The sequence below is a fragment of the Sminthopsis crassicaudata genome, chromosome X (assembly GCF_048593235.1).
Source record: "Sminthopsis crassicaudata isolate SCR6 chromosome X, ASM4859323v1, whole genome shotgun sequence".
In the NCBI taxonomy this organism is placed as follows: domain Eukaryota; kingdom Metazoa; phylum Chordata; class Mammalia; order Dasyuromorphia; family Dasyuridae; genus Sminthopsis; species Sminthopsis crassicaudata.
Window position 1 is genome coordinate 10,207,237 of NC_133623.1, and position 22,902 is coordinate 10,230,138.

General features: G+C 41.8%; 2 protein-coding genes across 2 annotated transcripts in view; both read left to right on the forward strand.

Moving 5' to 3' along the window:
• Positions 1 to 19,709, forward strand: part of WDR44 (WD repeat domain 44) — a 76,308-nt gene extending 56,599 nt beyond the window's left edge. The window contains exons 11-20 of the mRNA XM_074277429.1: positions 446 to 584; positions 1,726 to 1,790; positions 2,652 to 2,765; positions 6,886 to 7,008; positions 10,126 to 10,317; positions 10,440 to 10,541; positions 10,733 to 10,848; positions 12,215 to 12,342; positions 12,638 to 12,772; positions 18,608 to 19,709. Of these exons, the coding sequence (XP_074133530.1) occupies positions 446 to 584; positions 1,726 to 1,790; positions 2,652 to 2,765; positions 6,886 to 7,008; positions 10,126 to 10,317; positions 10,440 to 10,541; positions 10,733 to 10,848; positions 12,215 to 12,342; positions 12,638 to 12,772; positions 18,608 to 18,702 (1,209 nt within the window). The 3' untranslated portion in view covers positions 18,703 to 19,709. The remainder of the gene's footprint in view (positions 1 to 445; positions 585 to 1,725; positions 1,791 to 2,651; positions 2,766 to 6,885; positions 7,009 to 10,125; positions 10,318 to 10,439; positions 10,542 to 10,732; positions 10,849 to 12,214; positions 12,343 to 12,637; positions 12,773 to 18,607) is intronic.
• A 116-nt stretch (positions 19,710 to 19,825) lies between these two features.
• Positions 19,826 to 22,902, forward strand: part of DOCK11 (dedicator of cytokinesis 11) — a 199,325-nt gene continuing 196,248 nt past the window's right edge. Inside the window, exon 1 of the mRNA XM_074277427.1 lies at positions 19,826 to 22,246. The gene's annotated coding sequence lies outside the window, so the exon portion shown is untranslated. The remainder of the gene's footprint in view (positions 22,247 to 22,902) is intronic.

Consider the following 22,902-nt stretch of genomic DNA (forward strand, 5'->3'; position numbering starts at 1 on the left):
TCTGGAAAAGGGACTGGAATTATCTTCACCCTGCCCTCTTCTCCCATAATCAGCCCCAGGGAATTCTACTTCTCTGGCTCTCCCTTGAGAATGCTGGGAATTACCCTTCCCCAATTCCCTTTGGATTATAAATCTTGTGTTTTCAAATCACTTGGAAGCCTAGCTGGGCATGAAATAATACCTTCAGTGCAAGGCCTTGGGTCTTTAGTCCTGAGTTGTGGTAGGTGCCAGTTGGTATAACCTGGTGTAACTTGATCTCTGCCAATCCCTTCTCTCATTACCACTCGTACTTGGATTGTGGGCCACTGGGCAGACTCTGCACTTTTTGTGGTAGTGATGGCATACTTTATTTTAGCACACATTTCTTACTTCACGTTTGACCAAAATATAACGACCATGTCAACTTCTTCCCTGTTAAATTTGTGTTGTCCTTTTGTTTCTCTAGGGAGCGGTTTGGACCATGAAGTTTTCTCACTGTGGTCGATTACTTGCCTCAGCTGGACAAGACAATGTAGTGAGAATATGGGCATTAAAAAATGCTTTTGATTATTTCAACAATATGCGAATGAAATACAATACAGAAGGTATCTTGACATTTTTGGCTGGTACTTTCCTTAACAAGGTCTTTAGTTGTTTCTGGATTTCTGGGTGCAGTATAGCACTTCCTTGTCTCTCCCCCAAGCCACACTGCAAGGGTTGTCCCTTGCCAGAGCAGCTCCCACCCTGGATATAAGCTTGAAGAAAACAAGCAGGAACCCAATAGAATAGCCCTCGGTCATAGATTAAAAGGGACTTGGTCAGATACTTTGTCCAAAGTGATTGGGCTTCCCTTGGCAACCTCCTGCTCTTGGGTTAATATGGGAGATCCAGGGATCAACTGCCTGAGAGTGTGAAAAAGGAGGAAGCAGGAGGCCAAGGCCCAGTGACAGTGGGAAGAGAGCAGGTGACCCTGAAGCAAATGGCAGACTTGATGACTCTCAGAGTGCACAGTCTAGATACTCAAGCGTTAAAATGAGCACAACACAGTGTAATAACTAGAAATAATTGTCTAAATCATCAAAAAATCTTCAGATTAGATTGAGAGTTGAAGAAGTCCTTGTTGTTCCTTGCCATTAACAGGCATTTCATATTTTTTGGTCCCACTAGTGAAGGAGAATTCACCGTTAGTGATCCCAGTGAAGCCATCCCTGGGCCCGCATTTCATATATCCCCATTCACTGGACAGGTCACCCACGCCGCTGTTCCTACACTCATCGAATTGGAAGGAACTTAGAGATGGCCTAGTCTGATATTTTCCTTTTGTGTAGAGCAGTGAAACTGAGGCCTGGACGTGATTCGTAATGTGCTGGTCAAGTTTGCACAGCTAGTTAGCAGTAGCCCCAGGGACAGAATCCTGGTCTTTTAGTGGCCAGTCCATTTTGGGGTTTTTATTGTGTATATGAATGAAGCATATGAATACTAGTATATTCATCCCTTGGGATTGTAGGATTTCCTAGCCTTTATCTACTATGGCAGGGAGTGAGGTTTAGGTTTCATTTTAAGTGGTTAAGGCTGATTTTGATGTTTAAAAGTTTAAATCAGTTATAAGGAAAATTCCCTCTTTCATTCACTGAATCTGTCCCATTCTCTGACAGGGTGAGGTCAATGAAGTGGGGATTATACTGGGTTTACAGGGGCACCCACTTGTGTGTCTTTTTCAACATTTTTTTTTGTTATTCTTTTTAGGACGTGTATCTCCTTCACCTTCTCAAGAAAGTCTGAATTCATCAAAATCCGATACCGATACAGGAGTATGTTTTGTTTTGTTTTGTTTTGTTTTTCTCAGTATTTAATTCTACATTGTTGCGAGCTGATACTGAGATTATGATATAGAACAAGCGTTCTTAACCTGGGGTCCATGAACTTGTCTCTCATATTTTGATAGCTGTATTCCAGTATAATTGGTTTCTTTTTTTATGCTCTATATTTTATTTTGTGCATTTAACATATGATTCTGAGCAGGAAGGGGTCCTGAGGCTTCACAAGCCTGCAAAGTGGGGAGGGTTGTAGTCTTTGGCTCCACAGAGGTAAAGAACCCTTGATCTAGAATGTCATAAAGAATAGAATGTTTCTAAGACTAAATGAAGGTCCATATCCCTGTCATAAATGCATTCTTTCATATTTCTGAAATTTGAAAGTGTCTTATGATCCCTGTCATTCATATTAGTACATATTAGTACATATGTTAGTATATGTAGTATATGTAGTGTATACTACATACATTTACGCCCTAACATGCTATGTATTTAGATCCCATTTGCTCTTTACATAGATCAAGTCAATACTTTTCTTCCATAAGTCTCTGCTGTACTTGGGCCAGGTGTTGTTAATTTAGGGGATGTAGATCGGGTAACTGAAGGCAGAATATGGTCAAAAGGGGGAATGTAGTCTCTTAAGGGAATGAGTGAGCTAGCACATAAGGCCATGAAATACAAGGAAGTAAACAGAAAGGAGGTTTCACACAAAGGTGAGCTCACCCCCACGGTAGGTGAAGGGACAGCAGGCAGCAGAGGAGGGGATTGACATCTCCCAGGGTCACCTGGATGAGAGGTACCTGTCCATATGATTGCAAAAGTTGTAAAATGTCCCTTTTGATTTTTGTGCCCAAATAGGTCTGCGGTAGTGCTGACGAAGACCCTGATGATAAGAACGCACCATTTCGGCAGCGGCCCTTTTGTAAATACAAAGGACACACAGCAGATCTTCTTGATCTTTCTTGGTCTAAAGTAAGAAAAGCTCATTTCAACCTTGCTCTTTTCATTTGGATTTTAAAACATCTAAGCAACTGTTCTTCATTAGTATGATTATTTAAAAAGATGAAGTGTATGTTCGTGTGTTTATTGGTTTGTAGATGTTGTGGTTGTGCTACAAAGAAAAGACAGTCAAAAGATTCAGGCTCCTAAATTATTTTTACCTTACGAAGTAGCTTTTTAGCTCTGCCTAAATATTCCTATCCCTTTCGTCTTTTTTAATTGAAAAAATTACAGTAGTCTTCAGCAGAATTGATCTGGTTCCTGTCCTACAAAGTCCAAGATAAATTGCAAATCACAATTCTTCTTGGGGCTAATGTGCAAAAGTTTCTGACTAAACTGGAAGCTAATTCCATCCTTCAAAAGATGGTGGGTGCTGATTCTCATCCAAACAGAACAGCTAGTTGCTGAGATGGAAATAGTGGGAGGCTGGGGGAGAGAATTTGGAGTGGAAAAGGAGCAGAGAGGAGAGTCTGACATGTGCTCTGGATTTGGGGGAGAGGAGTTTTTAGTGGATTTAGGGAGAGGATAGGTAGCATCTCCTGGCCTGAAATGATCCTCACATGGGAAATCCGCCTGGAAAGGATAGCAACTCTCAGGAATGAAATTTTAAAAACATGAAGAGAAACAATCCCATTGAGGAGGAAGCAGTGTGGGGAGGCGGCAGATGGAGTTTAAGGAGACGAATACAAATGTACGGGGAACTCATTGACCGACTTAGATTGTGAGAGTAGATGATGAATACGAAAGTTTGGCCCAGTCCTGTGAGAGTAGTGCCAGAAGTACTAAAGCTCCCAGTGAACTGAGGCTGGGAAGGCAAGCTAAGGCTAACCAAAAAGGGCTGAGTGTGGGAAAGGAAGCAGAGCTACTCAACTCTAATATTGTTTCTGTTGTCTCTCTCAAGGAGAGCGATCTTTATACTGGAAAAGCTAGAACAAAAGACCTAATTAGAGAGTCGATGCACCCAAGAAAGTGGGAGTTGTAAGGAAATGCTTAGGCGCCGATATACTAGGATCCTGAAAGAAATAGCAGATATGATCTCTAAGCCACCATCACGGATACTGGAAAGATTGTGGTGAACTGGAGAAGGACAAAGATCCTGATTTTCCCAAAAGGGAAGAGAGGCAACTCTGTGAACTTTAGGCCAGTGAGCTTGCCTTAGATCCCCAGCAGAATTCGAGACAGAAATGTAGAATTGTAAAAGGAATCATTAGTGAGCATTGAGTGGAGCGGTGGTCCCAGAGAGCTGTCACCATGGCCTTCTCCACAACCAAACAGGTGATGCCAGCCTTGCCTTCTCTCCTTTTCTAATGGGCTTTGGGGGCTGTAGATTGGTGCTGAACGTTTGATAATGTTTCTCATGTTGTTCTCTTGAACGAGCCAGAGAAAGATGGACTAGACGTCAGTGATTTGGTGAGTTACTGTGTACTAAGTCACATTTTTTCCTCTGACTTGGGTGGTCATCTCAGTGGTATAGATGGCACAAAGCTGGACAGCAGAGCAAGCACGCTGGGTGATAGGATGCCATGAGATCTTATATAAGCTTGAATGTTAGGCTAAATCTAACTAGGTGAAATTCTAGTTCAGTTTGCATTCAAGAAATCAGCTTTCCAGGTGCTTGGGAGGCCATAGCTAGATGCTGTGGTTCATTTGAAAAAGCCTTGGAAGGTTTTCTTAGCCTTGCTAACTCACTGCTTGCCAGTTTGATGTGGCATCTGAAGCAGTGACTGTGATCTCAGGCTACATTAAGAGAAGCACATGCGATTAGGGCAGGGGGCAAAACTGGATATACCCTGCTTTTAGCAGAGCTCTTACAGAGCTTTGTGTTCAATTCAGGATTCCACATTTGAGGAAAAACACAGATGAGCCAGACCCCGTTCAGAGAAGGGCAGACACAATAGTGAGGGCCTTGAGGTGATGAATGAAAATGCGGAAGTGAAAAAGCATTTATTAAGCTCTTGCTGTGTGCCATTGCACTGTGCTAAGCACAGAAAGAAAAATGCAAAAGTGAGACAGTTGCTACCCTCGAGGAGCCTACTTTCTACTGGAGGCAGATCAAACCACTTAAAACTTGCTAGATGGGAAGGTGGAGGAATGTGGTGGCCAAGGAGGGAAGTTTTAGTCTAGAGAGTCACAGGACGGTGCGTTGATCCTGAGACCTAAGTGTGACTGGCACATTTTTTCCAGAAGCAGTATTACTATCTGTGTGGTTACTGTTCCCAGAGCATAAGATGGAAAACAAGTGGACAGGGGAAGTGACAAGAGGGTCTGGGAGCTGAGCGTTGATGGCATATTCAATATGGTCTGGAGCAGCCAAGATTCACTCACCAAGCAGGGAAGCTCTATCCCAGAGCACTTGTTCCATGAATTCATAGATTCATTTTCCTATGGACTGGGGGCTTGGTTTCCAAAGTCTAGATTCTCATAGTCCAGGAGCTAGCAGGGCAGATGCCAAGATGGCCATGGGGGCAGCTGGATGACATGATACCTCATGAAGACTGTGGAATTTGGGGAAGAGCCGGCTTAGAGGAGCATCTGAAGCTATCTCCATATGTTCGAATGGCTGGCTGTCCTGTGGAAGGGTAACCTGGCTCACTACGCATGGCCCCCAGGACACACTGAAGAGCAGTGGCTGGAGATTACAAAGAGGCCTGTACATGGGCTTCCCCTCTTCAAGCAAAGGCCTTCCCCTCTACTGGCTTGGATGTAGTCCAGGGAATTCTTACTCAGGTGCAGCTCACATTCCAGTGCAAGGAATAGTAGGGGAAGTGAGAGTTGTCCCTATGATTTCAAATCTCCTGGGTTCTTTTGACCACTGGAATTATGTGGCTTAAAGATGGATGCATTTATTCGGTCATTGATTTTTTAGCACCTGTCTTGCCTTTGCTTTCCTTCAAGTTGCAAAGTCTGCTCAGAAATTGAAGAGTGAAAGCAGACAAGCTTTTAATTGAGAAGTTTCAGCTGAATTAGCAATCCTGTCATGGGTTATGAATGTGTCTGGCTGTGTTTAGTTCAGTGTCCACGGATATAAGTTTGTGACTAAGACCTCATGCCGCCAGCTCCTTTAGGTAACATGGCCCCCATTAATCCCTACTCAAAACTTCTCCCGGGCTTGTTTCTGATTAGGAACCCAATCCATCTTCCCTCCTCTTCCAGCTTCCAGAATCAGAAATCGTTTTGGAAATTGCATTGGACACAAGTGGTCCTTTTCAATCTAACCGTACTTTCTTGTCAAGAAATTTCCAAGAGTGCCACTGAATGGAAAGAGTTGAAATGTTGCTTAGGATCCATTATTTTTCACTTTGCAATTCCAAACACATTTTTAAATGTCACTTTCCTGTCAGTCAACCGGCACATTAACATTGCAGTAAGCTTTTCTGAAAATGTTTGCTAAGTTAAAAAAAAATAAAGTCTTGAATTTGATACTAGATCCAAGCAAGATTCTCGGATGATTTTTGTTCTATTTAATCTGTGTAGACTCCTTAATGTCCAACAAATTGGTCTACTTACTAGAAAGCAGCCATGATGTTGATGATGTTCCATATTCATTACTTTGGAATGGCAGCATGGCTTATTGGATGGAGGCTGATCTGGAGGCAGAAGGACCTGGCCTAAAGTCCATCCTCACCAATCCCGGTTGAGTCACTTGGCCAACCTCAGCTGACTAGGAGAGCTTCCCTGTGTTGGGAGTTCAGGTTTTTTTACTGGCATTTTTCAGCATCACAGTGGTTAGTCCAGAGCAAAGAGTCGCCATTTCACTAGAAGAGAGAGTCTTTTGGTGACTACTCAGTTGATGGGCCAAATTAGAGGAAAAGGTCATAATTTTGATTTTTTTCCTTTTAAAGTCATTATTTAGTCTAAGAAAAATTGAAGGTGTGAGGGAGCTAGAAAAGTTGCATTCCCATGCTTTGTCCTAGTAACCCCGGAGGAAGCATGAGAAGAAGCCCGTTTATTTGTTTCACTTTTGGTTTATGTCCATAATTCTTTTACTGATCATCCCTTTAAAAGAAGCTTATGTGCAAATATGCAGATACCTTGTGTTAGGTGCATAGTTTATGACCAAAGCACTGAAACAATTCCTGGGTTCTCTCCACAGAACTACTTTTTGCTCTCTTCTTCCATGGATAAAACCGTCAGGTTATGGCACATTTCCAGAAGAGAATGCCTCTGCTGTTTTCAACATATAGACTTCGTCACGGCTATTGCATTCCATCCAAGAGTAAGTGGAGCTTCAATAATTCAGTGTTGGGCAGGGATGGAGAAGTGTTTGCCTGGATGCAAGTACAAAACTTTTTTGGCTTTATCTGCTTTTTGAGCATTGCTAACCTAAAAATAGTCAGTAAACGTAATACAAAAGATTACTTCGTCTCTGTTATGACAAAGTTACAGCAGAAAGGTGGGGCAGAGAAGGATGGCATTTCTAGATATTACTAACAAAACCCAGCAGGAAGAGACAGAAAGAGAAATTTAAAATAATCGACTGACTATAAAATACTTGGGAGTCTACCTGCCATGGAAAACTCAGGTGCTATAAATACACACTTATAAAACACTCTCCATACAAATAAGACAGATCTAAAGGTTGGAAAGCTATTGTTCATGGGATAGACAGAGCCAATATAATAAAAATGACAATTCTACCTAAATTAATTTATTTATTTTAATGTTGCACCAAACTACCAAAAAAAATTTTATACAACTAGAAAAACTATGAACAAAAGTCATCTGTAAGAACAAAAAGTCAAGAATATCAAAGGAATCGATGAAAAAAAAAATGTGAAGGCAGCTTAGCACTACCAGATCTTCAAACTATATTACAAAGAAGTAATCAGAAACTTTCTGATACTGAATAAGAAATAGAGTGGTGGACCAGTGGAATACATTGGGTTCACACAATACTCAGTACTCGATGACCATAATAATTTAGTGTTTGATAAACTCAAAGATGCGAACTTTGGTAGTAAGAACTTACCATTTGATAAAAATTGCTGGGGAAACTGAAAATTAATTTGGAAAAAATGAGACATGGACCAGTATCTCACAGCATATACAAAGATAAGGTCAAGATGGATAAAGGATTTAGGAAGAAAATTAGGAGAACATGGGAAAATGCACCTGTCACATATGCAGATAAGGGAAGAATTTATAACCAAACAAGAGATGAGAGGATCACAGCAAGTAAAACAATTTTGATTACATGAAATAGAAAGGTTTTGCACAAATAAAATTAATATAGCCAAAATTTGAAGGAAAACAGAAAACTTGATAAAAATTTTTGTTTGGTTTTTTTTTTGCTGAGGCAACTGGTATTAAGTGATTTGACCAGGGTCACATAGCTAGGAAGTGTTAAGTGTCTGAGACCAGATTTGAACTCAGGTCCTCCTAGCTGCCCCTAGATAAAAAATTTTAAAGCAAGTTTCACTGATAAAAGTTTCATTCCTCAAATGTATAGGGAACTGAGTCAAATTTATTTAAAAAAAAAAAAAAAGCTATTCCCCAATTAAATGACAAATGGTTAAATGACATGAACAGGCAATTTTCTGAAGAGAGAGAGAGAAGAGATGGAAACAAAAGTCCATATAAAGTACATGGAAGTTCAAGGCTGTGTTAAAGTTATAATAAAATTGAATAGATTTCTCAAATCATTAAGTTTTGGGTGGGAAGGGGCAGTGCAGGCCCGGGAACCAGTTATAATGGTTGGCTTTCTTTCAACTCATGGGGCAAATATGAAGAGACAAAGCTTTGGAAACCTTAGTACATCTAGAAGCATCTCATGCCTATGTTGTAAAAAGCCCCAACAGAGGACTGCAATGGTATAGAAATGCAATTTTTCCTCTCTGAGAAATGGGTCAGTTATTCCTACTTTCCCTCACAGAGTTTGGTATTCTTATCATTAAAATGAAAAAACAAACAAAGGATATTAAAGAGACCTGCTCTTTCCCTTCATCTCATTTTTGAGGACGGATAAAGATTTGGGGTTTTGTTTTTTGTTTTGTTTTGTTTTTCATCTTAAACTTCCTCTCTGGCAAGGCCACACGGGTATCAATTGTCCCAAAGGATAATAGAGTGGTTAAAAAATCTTGGATTTGGAGTTCAAAGACTTGGGCTCAAAATTCTGGTTCTTCCATGACTTTGGATAAATCCTTTCTCTTCTCTGGGCCTCAGTTACCTCATCTGTAGGAATTCAATTACCTGACCTCAGTGGTTCCTTCCAGCTTTAAATCTATCCTTTGAGCTTTGAAAGGCTCAGTAAGAGCTGTTGAAGGTTATAGACTGTGTTTGTTAAGATGATTTTTATAGAAATTAAATCACTTTTATTCAGACTTGTTTTATTCAGGTGTGGCTGTGGGGCCCTTAAAGGCTTTCAGATGGAATGGGGCTATTTCACAGCCATGGATGCCCCTCAGTGGGGGCAGGCAGCATTTGGAGCCTACTAGTGGTTGGCTGATAGGACTCCTCACAAATGGCTTATTATGATCTTGCCAGTTATGTTTATTTAATTTTTTTAGAACTTCAAACAGGCTTTTGTTCTGAAAACATGGGTTAAGTGGGGATGGCTTGGGTTCTAGTTGACGTTTTCTTAAGTTATTGTGTCATTTAAAGTGAATCAGGTAGAATTGTCAGAGCTAGCAAAGAAAATTCACAATACTTGGTTATTTCCAAGATAGAGAATTTAAAGATAAGTGTAGGAAAGCATTACTATAAACTCTTCCCGGGAGAGAATAGGCTTTGGTCTGCAGCCTAAAGAACAGTGAAATTGAAATCCAAAGACCTGGGTTCAAAACATTGAGTGACATCAGTTCAGTCTCCTGAACCTCACTTTTCTTACCTATAAATTGACAGAGTTGAGCTTGGTCTGTCAGTTTCCTTCCAGCTTTGAATCTATGATGTGATAATTGATAAAAATGAACTTCTGTCTTGAAGATTGATTCCACGAACAAATATGTCTTCAGCAAAGTACATGTACAGTAAGAGTTCCCTTTCCCAATTTGTTATTCTTGTTCTTTAAACTTTTTTTTTCTTTTACCAAAGATTATCATAGAATCCGAGCTAAAAGGGATCTAAAAGTTCCCTACCTTTCTCATTTTATTATTTGTCAGTTTTATATTTTTTTTTATCAACTATAATGAGTCCACTGAGGTAAACTGAGGTTCAGAGAAGCTAGATGAACTGTCCATATTCAGATATTTGAAGTACATAAAAGCACGATTCAAACTTGGCTGTTGTTTCCCTAACTCTTTCCATTTCCCTTGCACTTCTTCATACCCAATTAGAGTGAATATTTGCATGAGTTGGGCTCTTGTTGCAGTAAGAGAAAAGTTCTGTTCTTCTTTAGGATGACCGGTATTTTCTGAGTGGGTCCTTGGATGGAAAACTTCGACTTTGGAACATTCCTGACAAAAAAGTGGCATTGTGGAATGAAGTGGACGGGCAAACCAAGTTGATCACGGCTGCCAATTTCTGTCAGAATGGCAAATATGCCGTCATCGGCACTTATGATGGACGATGTATCTTCTATGACACCGAGGTCAGTGTTTTGCTGCTATGGCGGCATTAGGAAGTGACCATTTCATTGTAGAAAGGTAGAAAATTCTGGGTTTTACTTCGAAAAGTTGTCACAACTAATAGAGACTCACAATCTCCTTTTAGCATTTGAAATATCATACACAAATACACGTAAGATCTACCAGAGGACGCAACAGAGTTGGAAGAAAAATTACTGGCATTGAACCTTTACCTGGAGAAAATAAGGTACTCTATTCTTACATCCCCGATGTCTGCCCAGTCTTGGCCTTCTGCTGCAAAGTCCAGGGCTTTATTAGTCTCTTTCCTTTCTTCCGTCTAAGAATGGGATGCATGTGTTGTTGGAGCTTCTATTCTTTGGTTATCATTCCCCCAAAAGTTAAGCTTTTAATCTAACTTTTCTTTTGTTATGTTTTTAGATACTTGTGACCTCAAATGACTCCAGAATTAGGCTATATGACCTTAGAGATTTGTCATTGTCCATGAAATACAAAGGTTATGTCAACAGCAGCAGCCAGATCAAAGCAAGTTTCAGGTAAACTGGTGATGGGAAATGGCCAGAAGGGGTCAGAGCATCCCCCCTCTTAAAGGTATTTCTGATATTTCCAAACATTTTCATATCACTGATCTCGTTTTATCCTACCGATGGTAGGTAGGCAACAAACTATCCCCATTTTACAGAGAGAGCAAACTGAGGTCTACAGAAGATTGGCCTTGCCCAAATGGCACTGACAATCCTGACAGGATTGAGGCTACAATCCCAATTACCTCTTGCAAGCTCAGGCTCTGCATTTTCCACTTGTGTATACAAAGGGTAGACCCAGGCCCTTTGGAGTGAAGGGAGCTCCAGGCTGGGCAGGTGCCCCCAGGTACATATCTTGTACTTCTGCCCAACTTTCTGGGAAGCTTCAGTCAAGTCACTGAACCTGTGGACACCAGGCAGTCCATGCTTCTGCAGCAGATTGGATGAGCCCATGTATTCTAAAATGATGCAGAGGGAACTTCCTTTAATGTAGGCTTTGATTGCCTCTCATCCTAAAACACTTCAGCTGTATGCCTTGCTATGGACAAAGGCTTAGCCTCTCATCCTCAGTTTCCTCATGTCTAAAATGGAGATAATCTATACTTACAGAGCACCTGCTTTACAGGATAATGTTGATTAAATCCTTTACAAACTAGAAGTACTATGTGAATGATGTCAGTTAATCTGAAAAACTGAAGTCTCAGAGTGATCTCAGGCCTTGTTAACAACATGATCCCAAGGATTTCCTTCTAGCCAGATAAGCCACCAGTCCCTGGATTTGCAGGTGGGAGAATCTGGGTTCAAATCAGCTCCAGCTACTTACTAGCTTTGTGATGCTGAGCAAGTCACTTAGTGTATATACCTCAATTTCCTCTTCTGAAAAATAAGGGAGACTCAATAGCCTGTAAGCCTCTTCTGGACATCATAAAGTATAAAGCTAAAGTACCAGAATACTAGATGGAGGGCCAGGCTTGGAATCAGTAAAACCTGATTTCAAGTCATCTTTAGTAGCTATGGTCCTATTATATATATATCTGCTTGCTAAGTGATTGTGGATTAGTCACTTAGTCTCCCAGGGTCCCCAGTGACTCTTGCAGACTGTAAAAGAGAGAAGTTGCTAATCCCCAGCTGTATAGGGAGCTTCAGTACCAGAATTCCCCTACTTAGATAAAACCACAGGGCCGGATCTAGTTTTATTAGAGGTGGCTTTTGTGAAAATCAAAGTACTTGCTCATATCTAGCCAAAGGAAAAAAGCTTCCAACTTTGAAAAAAAAGACTTTGGAGACAAACTGTATTACTTCCTTTTATAGTGCTACCTTGAGAAAAATCCTATTGCTAGATACTAAATGTGGGGGTGTTTTTTTTCTTTTAATTTAGCCATGATTTTACATACATTGTTAGTGGTTCAGAAGATAAATATGTTTATATTTGGAGTACTTACCACGACCTCAGCAAGTTTACATCAGTCAGAAGAGATCGCAACGACTTCTGGGAAGGCATTAAAGGTAAAGTCCTGCTTCTGTGTTCTCTACTTTTAGTAGTTCTCACTTTTTTCAATTAAAAATCTTAAAGGGGAAGGATAAAAATTCAATTGAGTTCATTCAGATTCGATGGCGTTAGAACATCAGAAAATTTTCAGAGTTTCCTTTCAAGAATTTTTATGACTTTGTGTTTAGAAATGGTTCTGTTGCTGACTTTGAGGAACATTTTAACAGAAATGGGGTACATTTGGTGTTTCAAAGTCTGCCTATGTTTTCTGTTGGCATCTTAATCTTCCTAAAATGGCTTTTTTCCCTCTAGCACACAATGCAGTTGTCACATCAGCCATCTTTGCTCCGAACCCGAGTTTGATGTTGTCATTGGACCTGCCATCTGAGAAGGCCGAAGCTAATGAGAAAGATACTGATTCTCAAGCTTCTGATCCCATCCCTTCTGGTAGGTGCTTACACTGAATTTGGCCTGACCACTTTGGTTCCTTTGGTAAGAGTAGTCTATGAACAATATGGATTGTGCTTGTTCAGGGCAGTGAATTTATCAAGCCCTGATATACTTCCTTACATGTCTCCATCCTCTCAGGTTTGCAGTTCTCAGAAATACACTTTTCATTCAGTTCCTGAAGCATTTAAGCACTCATTTGGTGCCAGGCCATGTGTCAGGTGATACAAAGGAAGCAGGTCCCTTCTTCGAGGACCTTAGTTTCTCCTTAGGGGAAAAGGATAAACAGATCAGTGAATACAATAATCATACAAGACAGGGTGAATACAGAATTTTGAGAGGTAGTGGAGAAAATACTAAAAACTGGGGGATCAGGAGGGGCCTCTTGTTAGAAGGCCTATGCTATGAGCTCAGCTGTGAAGGGAGCATCTGAGGAACGGGGAGCTCATTTTGGCAAAAGCCCAGAAGCTGGAGTTGCCAGTTTGGCTCAAACCTAGAACCTAGAATGTATAAGGGAGATGAATGTGATATCATTCTGGGAAGATAGCTAGATTGGGACTGACTTTGAGTGTCAAACAGAGGAGTCTGTGTTTGATCATGAAGGCCATAGGGAACCACTGGAACTTCTTCAGGAAGGCAGTACCACGCTCAGCCTATACTTTAGGAAGATCCGTTCAGCAGCTCTGAGTGGGATGATTTGGAAAGGGGATCAGAGTAGATAAGGAGACCATGAATTAGGCCATTACTGTAATCTAGACTAGAGGTGCTAAGAGCCCAAGAGTTGTTACTGAATGAAAATACAGGGACACTTCAGCAAGATGTATAGAAGGGATGATTGACAAAACTTGGCAACTGATTGGATGTGGGACAGCATGACTCACAGTGAGCAAACATGGCTGATCGAAGGGATTGTGGTATCCTTTGCACAAGACAAGTTAGAAAGAAATTGATTTTGAAGGGGAAGTAATTTTCATTTGAACATGTTGAGGTGGTCCGATAGAGATGTTTGTCCTGTTGGTGGGAGAGAGAATAGAAGGAAGAGGGCCTGGCTGGAACAGAGGGTATAGGTTGGATAGCTCCACAATGGAGACTGAGAAAGAACAATCGGACAGGTTAGAGGAAAAGACAAGCAAAAGTCTGGGAGGACAGTGGGACGCAGGTAGTCAGCAACATCAAACAGCAGTTTGAGTTGTGAGTGATGGAGCTGGAAGCCAAGCCACATGGGCTTGAGGGGTGAGTGAGTGCAGGCAGGGCACACACATAGCCTTTTTGCGGAGCTGGGCTGCAAAAGGGAAAAAGTGGTAAGTGGTCTTTGAAGGGGTAGCGACTACCAACATTCTTTTCTCTCAGAGGGAGGAGACAGACATGTGTGCGGGCAGCCTGGGGGAGGCCAGAATAAAAGCACTTTGGATATTAGGAAAGAGCCAGCCCTAGGGAGAGGCAGGACCAGGAAAAAGAAGAGGAAATCAAAGTGAAACTGGAGCTCCAGCCCCATTCTTTGCCAGCTGCCCTTCTGGTACAAGGAGCATCCCATATTCAGATGCTCAGAAGCTGCTCCCTAGCCACTTGACATCGGGGGCTACTTGTTACTGAGGCTGTGGCCTGTGGCCACATCTGAATGACAAGGGCCATCTGAGGACGAGGGATGATGTGTCGCATCTCATCACTTTGCTCTGGAATGGAGAAGGATGAGTCAGCAGTATTTATTGGGCACCTCCTGTCTCCCGCTCACTGTGCTGAGTGCAGTGGGGCAAAAGAGGGTAGAAATTGGAAGAAAAAAATACAGTAAAGTCTCCCAAGTGTCACCGACCAAGAAGTGAGGCCATTTGAAAGGATAAACTTTTTTTAAATTAGAGAATAGCTTTACAATTCCTGGAAATTAGATGCACAAAGGCTGGGGAGGAGGTCGAAGCTGGCTGCCTGCAAACACTCGTTTAGCTACCACGCAGTGGCCGTACAACTCTTCCTTATTATAGAGCAGCCAGCTCAACACTGTGAATGTTTGAGGGCGGCCAGCTTCCAGCCTCCTCCCCTGACTTCGTGGGCAGCTATTTTTTAGTCTTTTCCACCCCACCCCCTGCCCATATGCTTGAGGACTTAAGGATGTCTTAGTTGACCCCTCCAGTGACCTGATCTCTTCCTGGCTCATTAACCCAGCCACCCACAGATCATCCCTTGGCCACTTTCCTCCTCTCCTACTTCGAAGCTTCCCTCCCTGACCATGACTTCTTTTTCTTCCATCTTTCCCCCGTCTTCACTCCTCCTAAATCTGCTCTTTATCATCACTATAACCTCTAATGCATCTGTCCCCTCCTGTTTTCCCCAGATAGACAGAGCTCTAGACTTGGAATCTGCCTCAGACGCTTACTTGCTATGTAGCCCTGGGCAAGTTATTTAAACTTGGTCAATTTCAGTTTCCTCATCTGTAAAATGGGGATGTTCATCATCATCATAATTATCATTGTGAGCATTAAATGAGACACTATATGTAAAACCTTGATAAACTATAATCTTCGGGTTTTTTCATTCTCCCTCTTCTGCCCTCACTGTGCCACATCCATAAAGTTCAGCCCATAGTTAAACTAGTTCATCTGTATAGAAAGGATGTCCCCAAAGTTGTTACCACAGTATTATGCTTGACTATCTTGCATTGCCCTCATGTCTTAACTAAAGCCCAGTTCTAAATCGTCTCTACCATCTTATTTATCTTTTGCTACTTGGGTGCTTGTGGAGGAAGTTGCACTGCTGATGACTAGGCCCTTGCTTGGTACTAATCTGACAGCTAAGCTCAACTGAGGCCTCAGTGCTCCTACTGTAATCATTTTATTTTCGTCTCAGTTGATTATCGTTCATCCTGATTGTGCAAAAGATGTCTCTTTGAGACCCCTTATTCTATCTGTCTCAAACCTGCTTGATGGGGGAAATGAAGACCATCCTGGGCTCCATTGTCTGAGCAATAGGTGGCCTTTTTTGCTAATACCAGCTTCTCTACACATGCCCTTGAACCCATCCCCATCAATGTCTTTTGTGTCTGTGTCTTCCTTGGTGGGTCATCGCCCATCTCCTAGCACCAATCATTCTTGTTCCCAAGGGCACGGCTTTGTCCTGGGTTTTCTTGCCTTCTCTCTACCCTTGTATCTTTTTCTTTTCCTTTGATCTCATCCACCAACATGGACTCAGCTATTGCATTATTCCCAAGTCCATTTTTAACCTCGCATGAGAGGCAGTGGGGCATTGTGGGTAGAGGACTTACTTAATTGAATTTACCACATTTGAATTAAGAAAGAAGTGAAAATGAAGATGGGATTGCTTTGTCCTTCCACCTTCATGGACCCCTCTGACTTCTTTTCTTGGACTCCAGTCTATGAGCCTCTGATCCAGTCCAACCCCATCATTTGCCAAAAAGAAGAAGCTGAGACCCAGAGAAGATAATAAATGGCAGAACCAGGATTCACACTGGGGCCTGATTCCACCTTTGGTACTTCCCAGAACCTCAGGGATATTCTGATCTCTTTACAAGAGGCAGAACTTTTCATAGATTTGCTGGAATTTCTTTTTGTTCCTTGGCAGCCAACTAAGAGTGATTGACCGATCCCAGGGTCTGGCACAGAGAGTTATATCTGATCTCTTTCTTTCTTTTCTACTCCTGGCAGCCCATATTTGGGGAGGAAAGTGAAACTTCAGTGTCGCTCCAGTTCATCTCCTCGCTCTTACCTTTCTCCTCTTCCCCTTTCACATTTCCCAAAGACTTTTGCCCTTCATTCCAGAGATCAAAGCTGAAAGGGAAACCATTTTCAAATGCTCAGGATAGGAATGTGACAGAGCTGAGCCAAGTGGCTCATTCGTGCCCCGTTCAGCCCCCTGGAACAACCAGCCCGCTTCTTGGGGAAGAGTAGATTTCCCCCCTGTGAACTGCAAGCATTCTTGAGTTTGTGATCCATTGCTATTAGACTTAGCGAACTGACTTGTGAGTGGGTGCACCTCATGGTGCTGCACTGGGTCTGCCTTCCAGTTTCAGTATAGACACATGAAACCCAAAAGTTAGAGCTCACTTTGGTGTGCCACCACCGACTCTATGGCTGAGAAACCCTCCAACTTCCTGTCATCTTGGGAAACTCTAAACTGTGGTCAGCTGGAGTAAACCCTAGAGCCATTCCATAATCCGAAGGGGACATTTGGGAAAAGGGTTTCAGAGATAGAGAGAAGAAAAAACAGGATGAGGAGAGAGCAAAACAGGATGAGGAGAGAGCAAGAGTACTAGAGATTTTATATGTTTGGATGGAGGAATAGCTTCCATTTTCTGGGGCATTTCCAATTTCAAGAAAAGCTTGTGGCACAGCAGCTAGGTGGCGCAGTGGATAGAGCACCATTCCTGAAGTCAGGAGTACCCCAGTTCGAATATGGCCTCAGACACTTAACAATTCCTAGTTATGTGACTCTGGGCAAGTCACTTAATCCCAATTGCCTCGGCCAAAAAAAAAAAAAAGAAGAAGAAGAAAAAGAAAAGTTAGTGTTTTGCTAAACAAGGCTCTGCAAAAGGAGAATGACTTTGGTTATGCTCTGTTCCAACTTTTGGATTAGAAACTCTGCTTACTTTAGCAAGACACAGCTTGTCTCCAGTTCTTTGGAAACTGGCTAAGACAAAGCCCAGGCAAGGTAAATCTGTGAGCAGGGTATGATGAGCAAGCTAGAGGAGTGGTAGCGTGGGGTTCACAGGCACCCTTAGGCAGATTATGGAGAGATTTCAGAGAACCTGTGACCTTGGGCCTTTATGGTTCAGCCAATTCTATTTCACTAACCTTTGGTTTCCTTCTGTATTTTATGCATTTTAAGAAAATAAGTGGGAGGAGGAGCATACATAGGCTCCCCTATACCATGATCCCAGGGATTCAGGACATGCAAAAAAGGCTGGTGATAAAAGTTATTAAGCTGTACATATCCTTTGATCCAGCAGTGTTATTATTGGGCTTATATCCCAAAGAGATCTTAAAGGATGGAAAGGGACCTGTATGTGCAAGAATGTTTGAACAGTCCTCTTTGTAGTGGCCAGAAACTGGAAACTAAGTGGATGCCCATCCATTGGAGAATGGCCGAATAAATTGTGGTATGTGAATGTTATGGAATATTATTGCTCTGTAAGAAATGACCAGCAGGAGGATTTCAGAAAGGCCTGGAGAGACTTACAGGAACTGATGCTGAGTGAGATGAGCAGAACCAGGAGATCATTATATACTTCAACAACAATAATATTTGATGAGCAATTCTGATGGACGTGGCCCTCTCCAACAATGAGATGAACCAAATCAGTTCCAATAGAGCAGTAAGGAACTTAACCAGCTACACCCAGAGAAAGAACTCTGGGAGATGACTAAGAAGCACTTCCAATCCCTCTATTTTTGTCCATCTGCATTTTTGATTTCCTTCACAGGCTAATTATATACTGTTTCAAATTCCGATTCTTTTTGCACAGCAAAATAACTGTTTGGACATGTATACATGTATTGTATTTAACTTATACTGTAATATATGTGATATGTATTGGTCAATCTGCCATCTGGGGGAGGGGGTGGGGGGAAGGAGGGGGAAAATTGAAACAAAAGGCTTGGCAATTGTCAATGCTGAAAAATTACCCATGCATATATCTTGTAAATAAAAAGCTATAATAATAATAAAAGAGCTGGTGATAAACTGAAGAGCTTCCAGAGAAGAAAATCCCACGTGTGGTGTCTGCTAGGCCAGAGGAGAAGGGGAGAAGGGGGCTGTGAAGGTTTTTGATTTTCTATTTCTTTTGAATTCACGAACACCTTTTTTTGTTATTTTATTTATGTTTTTCAGGTGCCCTGAAGACCGATCATGCTGAAGTTCTTCTCTCTGCCGATTTCACTGGAGCCATCAAAGTGTTTATTAACAAAAAAAAATATGTCGCTTGACTTGTGACAACCTCAACTTGAAATAAACATCGATGAGTCCTTTTCTCTAGGCATCCTGAGTGAAAAAGCATTGGAGTAGTATTGCAGGCTAACATTGTCTTTAAGCTGTTCAGATCTAATATATTTGGGGAGGCAGAGTCAGGAAGCTAGGAACTGGGCCAGGGCCACTAGAAAGGATATGTTTGTGCAAGAGGAGAGTTGCCCAGTGGTTGGCTTCACATTTTCAAACTGGTTGTGGTTTTGCTATATAGTTGTCAACATGCAAAGGTTTCTGCATGAAATATATTCATCTATGAATCTCCTGTGTGTGCCTTTTTTTGGTTACATGCCCTGAATTTTAACAACTCAGTTCTTCAGAGGCTGTTTTGGCTGTTCAGTGACAGGAAAATGGTTTTGGTTTAGAGTTTCAAGAAAAACTTTTCTTTTGCACAGAATTCCTTTTTTTTTGTTTGTTTTTGTTGTTTTTTGAATGGTGGTCCCTTTGGACTCTTGAGTGACTTGGAGAAGATGATACAGATTTCCTGTAGATCAACAACTCAATGTAAATGTTTTTATAAATTTCCCAATTTGAGGACAATTGTTTTTGTGGCCTTGTTGTGGATTTTAGGGTTTTCTTTGTATATGTATATAGAAATAGCATTTCTTCTTTTTTGCACACTGGAGCACAAAATGTTTCTATGTAAAGAACACTTTTCATTCCTTATTTGTGGGCAGTAGGCTCTATGAGAGCTCACTTGAAAAAAAAAAAAAGAAGCTGCACTCGTTAGAAATTCTTTTCTACAACACTGTAAAAATGAATTGTTTACATTTTTTTAAGGCATTGGAGTTTTCCAAAATTAAGCTGTTTTGATTTGAGTTGCTGGATTTGAAGGACTTTGTAAATATCGCTCTACTGTACCAATGAAATAACATTGGGGCAGCCGAACCCCAAACGTGTTGTTGATGGTTAGCCTATGTCTCAGAAAGCAAAATGTATAATTAAAAGTTGGTCACCAACATTTGCTAAATGTCATTTTGTTTTTAAATGACTCAGGTTTCTCATAGCAGGCCTGCAACACCTGGTTTCTAGTGCCAGCCTTGTTCTTGAACTACTTTGGTGACCAGAGGCAAGGTTCTTGGGACACTTGGAGCATGTTTCCTCATCTGGGGGAGGGGGGGCGCTTAGGTTTTCTTGAAGGCCTCTTTTCTCTCTACAGTTCCACTACTGTGTTCATCGACTTAGTTGAATTTGTTGTGGTAAGTAGAGTCTATTAACTGAGGACAAAAATGCTCAGAATCAGATCCTGGGACGTGATTGTAAATGAACAGTAGAGTTAAGAATCAGTTACAAAATGACTATTTGGGATACAAGAATTTCATAGGGTACCTACCATTGTCATCTTCAGCCTGTGAAGTCATCAGAGGCCTCAAGAACAACAGGTGATTTTGCAGTTGTGGATGACTGGGTTTGCCAAGAAGCCAAGACTTAGTCTGGCCCCAAGACGTTTCCCCAGAGCTTGGCCCTGCTCACGAGCTTTTTCTATCGACTTGTGCTTTCTTTATTGCTTGGGGCTTGGGCCCTCCTGTCTTGGGTTTTGTAGGCAGGTGGTGAGCCTGATGACCAACTAAGCTGCTGTACCCCCTCTCCCCAGTGCTCATCTGTCTGGTGTTCCAGCCATGGCCAGCGTCCTCTTCTAACTACAGGACTTTGAGGGCAGCTTGGTTTTCCTAGTCTTTGGCTTGTGACTTCTGGGCTGCTGTTGTACTGTTGCCTGGGAGCTTCAGCATTTCCGGTGTAACTATTTCCTGAAAGAGTTTGTGGTTAATTTGAAAGAAAAGATAATTAGCATCAGGGAGTATATTTGGGCCCTTAGTGCCTGACCTCTCTTGGTTAGTAGTCTTGTCAGAATTAATTGGCTGCTAACATTTAAAAAATTAGTTCATGTGGAAAATCCTCACCCTCCCAAGTGATGAGTGTAGAAATAATGTAGCTTTGAGTTTTACTTAGAGGATCTCTAAACAGATATTCATTCCTAAGCTTAGCCTTAGGCAACAGTGAATGAGATGGGTTAGAGTCAAGCTCTGGCTCTGCTCAGAGATGTTTCAGGAACCTTATTTAGCATTTTCTCTTTCCTGTTGACTTATTTTGAATTTAAACGCCAGTGAAAATTATATATGGTGACTGACCACAGCTGAAAATGCCCCGTGTATAATTTTAGCATTGAGTTGATGTTCTGTGAAATTGGTACTGAACACACACCCCAAAACAGTCCGAGAATCAGATGCCCGTTCTTCTTCTTGGTTGTTGTAGGGGCTAGGGAAATGCCTTGGTAACTTGGGAGAATTCTCAGTGTCAGCTTGTGGAAGATCTGTCTTAACATCTCTGAAGACTGGCTATGGTTCTGGTTCTTAATTTCACTTTGCCAGGGCGTGGAGCTTTGCAGGCACAGTCATCTGGTCCAGTCTTTTCCAAGCACTCTCCTGTGCCATAATGGAGGATTCACCATGTTTGCCACTTAGCTTTCCCTAGACTCAGTTCAGCTGGACACGTTTGGGAAGGGGGAGGACAGCCACAGCCTTTACCTAGGGAGGAGTCGGCCAATGAAGTTTAGAGGTCTGAAGAAATCAGACGAAGGTATTTTCCCAGCATTGTTCAGCAATAATAAGCGCCCTTTGCCATTGCTCTTTCCCGATTGGAATTCTGGGAGGTAAGTGGTATAAGCTGAAATTATTTTTGACAGATGACATGTCACTGACTCTCAGAGAGTAAAGATCTTGCGCAGAGTCACATCTTCTGAGCCCAATAATCTTTGCTATGAGACCATGAGTTTCTGAAATCTCCATTTCATTTTGAAATACTTTAGAAAATGCCTCTGATTTCTACCCAGGTGTAGCTGTTTGCTTTTTCCAAGAGTTCCAGGATAAGACACCTAAGTGCTTAATGGCTGCAAGGGGACTTCAGATCAGAGGACTCTGTGCCGTCATGAGTGTTTCTGACCTTTTTTACTCAGTGTCTTCCTGAACTCTCCATCTGGCTCTGATTATTTGATAAAAGTCTAGGTTAAAAGTTAAAAGAACTGAATGTGTTTAGCTTGGAGGAGAGAGAGCTTGCAGGGGCACCATGGTATTTAATAATTAAATGTAAAGTCTTAAACTGGGCAAGTTAATTTCAGTTAACACAAATACAAAATGGAAGATCATAGATTTTGAGCTAGAAGGGAACTGAGAAGCCACTGAGTTCATCAAGTTTAACTCTCATTTTAGAGATGATAAGGAATCTTCTCTGAGCCAGAGAAGTGGTTATTTGCTCAGGGTCACTCAATATGTGCTTTGAACCCAAGTCTGGCCCTGTTCACTATTTCCTGCTGCCACATGTCTTCTTCTTCTCCACTGACTTTTGTTGTTGAGTCATGTTTTTGAGTCATGTCTGATTCTTCATGATCCCATTTGGGGTTTTCTTAGCAGAGATACTGGAGTGTTTTACCATTTCCTTCTCCAGCTCAGTTTACAGAAGAGGAAACCGAGGCAAACGGGATGAAGTGACTTGTTCAGGATCACACAACTAGTAAGTGTCTGGGGCTGGAGTTGAGCTCAGGCGGATGAGTCTTCCTGACTCCTGGCCTGGTGCTATCCACTATGGTGCCACCTAGATACCCATTATGGTTTTGGCTTTTTGCAAATTCAGTTTGAGTCAGTGCTGTAATGTGGCATGATTGATCTGAGGCAATGTGCAGAACCAAGTGACAATAAGAACATGGGAATGCTGGGAATACCGCCAGGTTCCACTCCAGAAGTCATTCCTGTTTGGAACAGCCTTTTGCCAGGGTGGGAGGTGTTCTTTCCCCTTCTCTTCCCATTCTGGGTCTCTTTCATCATCCTAGCTCCAGTTTTCCTTAAGCTAAATTTTTTGAGTAAAGAGTAGGGAACATATGCCCATAGACTCCAACTTTGTCACTTGTCATTCCACTCATCATAAGCTCAGGAACAGTGATACCAGCTAATGTTTGTATAACTCTTACTGTGTACCAGATGCTACGTCAAACACTTTTATTCTTTTATTTGATCATCACAATAACCCTGGGCGAAGGCTGCTATCATTATCCCCATTTCACATATGAGGAAACTGGGACAAACAGAGGAAGTGATTTGCTAATGGTGACAGTGTTGGAGGCTAGATTTGAACTTGGGTTTTCCTGATTCTAAGCTGTGTGTACTGAGGCG